At 39.5% G+C, this 7,446-nt stretch overlaps 1 protein-coding gene across 1 annotated transcript; it reads right to left on the bottom strand.

Annotated features, from left to right (window-relative positions):
- Nucleotides 1-342: 342 nt before the first annotated feature.
- LOC306888526 (extracellular calcium-sensing receptor-like) lies at nt 343-7,066 on the bottom strand (the record flags this gene model as incomplete). Its single annotated transcript, XM_079446881.1, has 6 exons — nt 343-1,256; nt 1,368-1,491; nt 5,024-5,251; nt 5,479-6,234; nt 6,310-6,598; nt 6,858-7,066. 6 exons carry the CDS (start codon nt 7,064-7,066, stop codon nt 343-345), a joined length of 2,520 nt encoding a protein of 839 aa, XP_079303007.1.
- Between the last annotated feature and the right edge of the window lie 380 nt (nt 7,067-7,446).

Below are 7,446 nucleotides of genomic sequence, written 5' to 3'. Positions count from 1 at the left end.
TATTCTGTAGTTTTCATGTGTTCCAAGAAGTGCACACAGTAACATACATTAATTTTATAGTGTTTTATGATGTTGCTTAATATGATGTGACATGGAAAATATAATGAGTTACATGTGTTTGCTCAAGAGACAAAAAGGTTAAAAAAGAAAATAGACATCTGTATGATTTTCGATATATATATATACTTTATACATAGAAAGTACATTTAGAAATTGGATTGTCAATGCACAAAGCACAATAGCCTAAAACATGTGAAAATGTGAATGTAATAAATCAGTAACAACACTTTCATTTGTCATTTAACAAAGAATTAAGTGAAGAGGAAATTTAGATGTTATCTTTCAGTAGGACCTAGATGTTGTTTTCCCCATAATATTTTGCTTTGTATTTTGTTCAGGTTTAAGCAGTATTATATAACATTTAGGTGCAAATATGCATAAGAGTAAACCAAAGCTTGAGGCTAAAATGGCAAATATCTCCACAGCCACAGTGAATTTTCCAGGAGAACTGACATAAGCTGGAATAAATGTTAGCCATACAGCACAGAATATCAGCATACTGAATGTAATGAATTTGGCTTCATTAAAGTTATCAGGCAGCTTGCGTGCCAGAAAAGACAGAATAAAGCACAAGGCAGCAAGTAGGCCAATATAACCCAGCACAGCCCAGAAACCTATAGTAGAACCCAGATTGCACTCAAGAATTATCTTTTCCTTATAATATTTCATATTTTTGTAGGGAAAAGGAGGAGATATTGTTAACCAAAGCACACATATAAGGACCTGTATAAGTGTAAAGATAAGAACACAGAGTCGTTGTTGTGCAGGTCCAAACCATTTCATGACATTACTTCCTGGAAGTGTAGCCTTGAAGGCCATTAACACTACTACTGTTTTTCCCAGAACACAGGAGATACAGAGGACAAAAGTAATCCCAAATGCTGTGTGACGCAACATACAGGACCACTCAGTAGGCCGTCCAATAAAAGTAAGTGAACAGAGGAAACAAAGAGTCAATGAGAAGAGCAGCAGAAAGCTCATCTCTGAGTTGTTGGCTTTTATAATAGGGGTGTCCTTCTTGCTGTAAAATAGAATGGCCACCAGCAAAGTTATTCCTATTCCAAACAGTGAGAAAAAGACAAGCACTATACCCATAAGTTCTGTGAATGACAGAAACTCTAAATTTTTTAACACACAATTATTTTTCTCAGCATTAGACCAGTATTCCCCGGGACACTGCTTGCAGTTAATTGAATCTGTAGAGGAAGATGTAATCACTAGTTAGAGACAGAAGAAAAATATTTTATTTAACAGTATAAGAGCAACTAAACATTTCTCTTCAGAACTTTAAGATTCCTGAAGATTACCTGTCTCATTACTGATTTCTCCTTCTGCACATGGAACACAGTCATAGCAGCACACAGGTCTTCCTTTTTGGACAGCCTTCCTAGTGCCTGGAGGGCAACTCTCACTGCACACAGAGCTTGGCTTCTGCATGTAAAAAATATCAGAATCAGAATCAAGGGGTATATTATAGAAAGATCTTAAATTTAGAATCATATATGTTAGGTAACCATGGTGATTTCGATTAGGACTTAATTTAGGACAAAAGCTATTAGAGAACAAAATTTCCTACATGCATTATCTTATCTTAACTACACATAGGAAAAGTATATTGCAGAATTATCCTAACCTGACCAAAAATCATAAAAAACAATTTTAACTTTAAGATAACCCTGCTGGTGTCCTAACTTCAAACGTTTTTAATTCAAACTGCAAAAAACACATTGAATTAGCCCTTTTCATGAATGGCATTACATTTATTAATTATACAAGACAAAGAAAGCGATGTTTAATGGTGGCGAGACCCAAAGCAAGGACCCAAATGATGTGTTGTCCTCTGCTGATAAAATACTTATAAATAATTACAGGCTCCCGCGACACGTGATTTTTCAGTTAGTTCAAGTGAGCTTTATTGTCATTGTGCTATTTGTGCGGCTATTATGTGTTCCGATACAAAGGAACATCCTGCCTCACAGGACCACAGTACTACATGTAGACAGACATATATTCCTTTAAAAAAGAGAAATGTATACATATTGTCAAAAAATGTGGCTATCGACACGCACGATGAAGAAGATATAGTCAAACAGTTTTTAACAAATCCACACAGAGGATAATATACAGCAAGCAGGAGACACACATAGAACATCAACAATACAAAAATACAATAAAAAATAGTGGGCAAATAAGGCTAATTAATAAAACAGAGGTGAACATAATGACACAGTCAGACATGAGGGAAAACTAGGTCACGGGCACATGAGTTAAGAAAACACAACAAAACAGTCCAAGGGTGTGACAGTACTTCCCCCTCCCCGAAGGTGCAGCCTCACGCCCAGGCAGGATGGACAAAGGAGGGTAGGAGGGGTTTTGGGCTGGGGACAAGGTGGTGGCGAAGGGCAGGCAGGAAGTTAGGCAGAAGACCGGGGTGGATGAGATGGAGGGAGGAGCCATTTTGGAGGCAGAAGGGACCAGGGCAGATCAGATGGAGGGAGGAGCCAGTGAGAAGACAGGAGAGAGCAGAACCCAGGTGGGACCCAGATCCCAGCCAGGATGGTGGCCCACGGTGGAGCCGACGGAGGGAGGAGCCATGGTGGAGGAAGGGCTGACAGCTCCAGGGGGCTGACCGACGGTGGCGGAGCTGGTGGGGATGGAGGCCGAGGTAGAGACGGAGAGTGGAGATGAGGGAGCTAGGAGCCATGGTAGAGCCACTGGGTTGACGGGCTGAGGCGGAGTCCGGGACTCAGAGGCTGGAGGTGGAGATAAGAGATCCTCCAGCCATGATGCCAATGGTGACCGATAGACCCGCGGTGATCCCACCACACAGATGGTGGGCTGAGGGTGAGCTGAGGGGCTGACAGGAAGCAGCGGTGGCGGATCTGAAGAGGTAGAGATGACAGGAGGAGGCAGGAGAGGAAGGTTGGGTGGAAATTTGTGAGCACTAAGGTTTTCAGGGATGGTGTGTGCTGCCCATACACACCAGATCGTAACTCCAAACACCAGGAGCAGAGCAGACAGGGGAATGACCTCTGTGCTCGTGACAGGACAGACAGACACTTCAGGGCAGACTGGCAGTTCAGAAGATGGTGGGAGGAGAATGGGCATGTCCGCCTATACATATGAATTGGAATAAATAAAGTCCTCAGTGTCCATTATCTGCTCACCCTCAGCAGCAGGGTGGTGATGGGCTGGGCTCTGGGTCGAGCTGCATTATGGATCGGGGCCGGACACTCTCCAGACACTGGATGATTGCCTCCCTCCAGTTCAGTTGCGTGGTGTCTTGGAGGTCAACAGGGTGGTGGCAGTTTGCCCCGATCTTGAACAGGGACTTCAGTGTCTCATCATCGAAGGTGGTATTGACGGCGAAACAGCTGAAGTCCCCTGCAAAATCCTCCATATCCTGGCTCCTCCGAGCCAGAGCGGAACATCTCACAGCGAGCTCCATACAAAAAAATCCAAAAGAAAAACAAATGAGGGGAAAACACACCGTGTCCACTTCTTTTCTTTTTGGTCCGTTATTGTGTCACAAAACGTTGTCTGTCAATATGCACGACAAAGAAGATATAGTCAAACAGTCTTTAATGAATCCATACGGAAGGTAATATACAGCAGGCAGGAGACACACGGAGACACACACATCAACAATACCGGACCAAGACAGAATGAACAGACTTGAGAATAGGCAGGTGGGCAAATAAGGCACTTAATAAAACACAGGTGAACAGAATGACACTGTCAGACACGAGGAAAAACTAGGTCACGGGCACATGACAGAAGGAAGCACAACTGGGAGAGGGCGTTGATAGACGTTGATGGTGTTGATTGCCAGTGTGTTTTGGCCTGATTATACAACACTCTGTTCCCACTTCTGTGGGCATTTTTTTATTTTTTTTGCCTGATGAAGTTGCCTGAGTTTTGGACCATGGTTTGTCATTGTTTTATGCTAAATGAGTCCTGGTAGGAATGGACATATTCTCAGTGAAACTAATGTATGATGTTAAGGTGTCTGTGAGCTCATCCAAATCGATGGCCACAACTTCAAAAACATACTAATCAGCGCAGTCAAAACAGGCTTGTAATTCCATCTCTGGAATTGGTCCATCTCCTTACAGTCCTTACTGTAGCTTTAGATGATTTTTACTAGCTGCCTGTAGGTTGTTATAAGATGACCCAGACAGTGATCAGAGAGCCCAAAGCTGCACTTGGGACAGCACAATATGCATTCTGTATTGTGGTGTAACAGCAGTCCAGTGTAATACTGTCTCTGGTAGGACATGTAATGTGCTGTCTGTATTTTGGCAGTTCAAGGGAGAGATTTTCTGTAATAAAGTCTCCAAGAATGATTATAAAATGGTCTGGGTCTGGTCTGGTTTTGCTCCATGTCTGTGATGTGATCAGCCAGCTGTTGCAGCAATGCACTCATGCACGCTTGCAGAGCATTGTAAACACTAACCAGAATGAACAAGGAAAACTCCAGCACTGAATATAAAAGCTTACGGTTGATGAAGAGATCTTCTAGATCAGGACAGCACAACTTCTTCAACATTGTTACATCAGTACCCAACTTTCATTGATGTAAAATCATGTCCTATTGCCTCATGATTTCCATGCAGATTTTGTTTTGCAATCCATTCTGAATAGCTGGAAGTCAGAGCTTGACTAGTGTACTTGCTCACTTCCCATGTTTGCGAGTCTTGGAGAACTTGAGCAGTGCCACTACCCTTCCAACTACAATGATCAGCAAAATGTCCAGAAAATTGAAAATCATTAAAATACTGGGTGTGGTATACTGCTGAATGTTCAGCAGTTCATGCCTGGTTAAACTGATTGTAAAGAAATAACTAAAGACAGTCAATAATAATGATTAAATAATAATAAAGACAGTCAATCAATACATGTATTTACACTTTACTTTGTAATATGGTGATCCCTTAATTTAAAGCAGGTTATAGCCATTTACCTTCAGCTGTCCTCCAGCCCAAATTATATTTTTAGTATTAAGCACTAAGCGTTGAAGAGGGGGAAGTGAGGCATCATAGTATCCCACTGATTTAAACTGAAATAATCCATGAGAGTCTTTCTGCCAGTTCACAACTTCATATTGGGCTACTGCACCACCAGTGCTGTCAAACCACACATGATCTCCCATCTTTATAGTGAAATTGACATTTTTCAGAGCCTCAACGACCTAGCAAAAAATAAATAAATAAATAAATACAGTGTATGTATATATACATATATATATATATATATATATATATATATGTATACATGCACTTTCAGTGATAATATCAAATATAGTGTATATATATATATATACACTATATTTGATATTATCACTGAGAGAAAGTGCAACAAAACTAATGCTCCCTCTTTTGTTACTTTTTTATCTTTTATCTATCTTTTATCTGTTACCTCCTGTGGTTGTATTGCCAGGCTTTTTTCACAACCTTCTTGTTCTTTGCACTTGAGTAGACTGTGTAGTGAATGAGCGACAGCATGAACTGCTTTGTAGACATTACTTGCGTATCTTTGTTCAGCTACATCTTCATTGTAGTTTTTTAGTGAAAGTAGATCTTCATATCTGTTGCAGTTTAATGCATATTGAGAAGAATTCATCTCACTCTGTGAGCATGGAATAGCTGTATCCCAGAATTCATTTATAACATAATCTGCAAACCCTTCAATATTATTTCTTCTCACTGCAAATCCAAGTGACCCTCCCAGTGAATGAAAACTATTTGGAGTGATGTAATTCTTTGTAGTTATCCATGACTCCACACCAATCATTTGAAATCCTGCAATATTCTGAATACTTAACTGATCAATAAGTAAGCCCATCTCAACAAATGAAACAAATGCAACAATCACTTTTGCTGTGCCTTTTTTAATTGTGTCTACCACTTTTTTTAATTTTTCTGTCTCTGTGCGGTAGAATTTCACAGAGTACTCTATGCAAATCCCCTCCTCCTGGGCTATTTTAAGAAATGCAGCCATTCCATTGTTTCCATAGTCATTGTCACTGTTCACAGCTCCCACCCAAGACCATCCAAAGTGCTTGACTATGTGTGCAAGTGCTCTGCTCTGGTGGTAATCACTAGCAATAGTCCTGAAGAAAGAGGGGTAATCTTTCCTATTACTGAGACATTCACATGTAGCTGAGGGACTTATCTGAAAAAGAAAGCACAGGAAACAATGATAAAGTCATAAGGTAATTGTCAAAGAATTTGCATTACTGCTCCTTACCACTGGAATTTCAAAAGGACCAGTAGTTCTGGACAGAATCACTGTGGCAGAAGATTCTGATTCTCCTATGATAGCATGTAAAGGAGGCTGTCCATTGCATCTATCTCCTGGTCCAAAGTCCTGACCATTCATCACTCCAATAGTTGCACTCATTGTAGACAATCTTGATCCACATGTATCATATATTCGATATCCAATTGAAACATTTGGAAGCAAACTTTCACTTCTGTTAATTTCCTCAATTGCGAAGATCATGATTTGCGCCAAACGAAAATCTCTCAGATTCACGCTGTTAAATGAAACATTGAATTAGTAGGCTTCACTAAATTAATAAAATACATAAGGTGAATAAATAAACAATAATTATTTATTTTTACATATGCTCCAAACTCAAAACACAATAAAATTAGATGTTATTGTTAGTTTGCTTTTGAAAATGAGTTTCTAGATGCTAAGATCTTAATAATAATAATGAGAAGAAGAATTTAAAAACAGTTTATATTATAATTGTCAACTTTGATGTTTCTTAAAACATCATTGTAACAAACCTTGAGCATAAAAGATGTTGAGGTTTTTGTATAAACTCAAAAGAAGGCAATGTTTCCTTTCTGTGGATTGCAAAAATCCCTCCGATAGTTACAACTCCATCCTTGGAAAGCAGCGGGTATTTAGGGTCTCCCATTGTTTGACAAGGAGGGTTTTCTGCCTTTGTATGAAGCTGATGGAAAAGGAGGAGTGTGCATAGAAAGAGAATCATCTTAGCGACAGAGCTCTACAGCAAATACCAAATGTAAATGATCTGATATGGCACTTCCACTTTTATAGACTTAACTGATATGGTTGAATGACTGAGAACATAGCCAATGATTATTTGACCAGATTAGAGATAACTGTCTTATTGTCTCATGCTGTTAGAAGATTTTAAGTAAATAATTCAACCCTGTCACACGTTTACAACACCGTAACAATGAAAAATAAAAAATAAAATAAAATAAATAATAATAACAATAATTTATATATATATATATATATATACACACACACACACACAGTGCCACCCACTAATATTGGCCTTTTAATTTACCCTTGGTAAATATGATCAAAGTTGGCTGTGAAAATAACTCTGCATTATTTATC

This window comes from Barbus barbus, assembly GCF_936440315.1.
Source record: "Barbus barbus genome assembly, chromosome: 22".
NCBI lineage: Eukaryota > Metazoa > Chordata > Actinopteri > Cypriniformes > Cyprinidae > Barbus > Barbus barbus.
The sequence above is the reverse complement of the archived record's forward strand: the minus strand, read 5'-3'. Positions and strand labels throughout refer to the sequence as shown.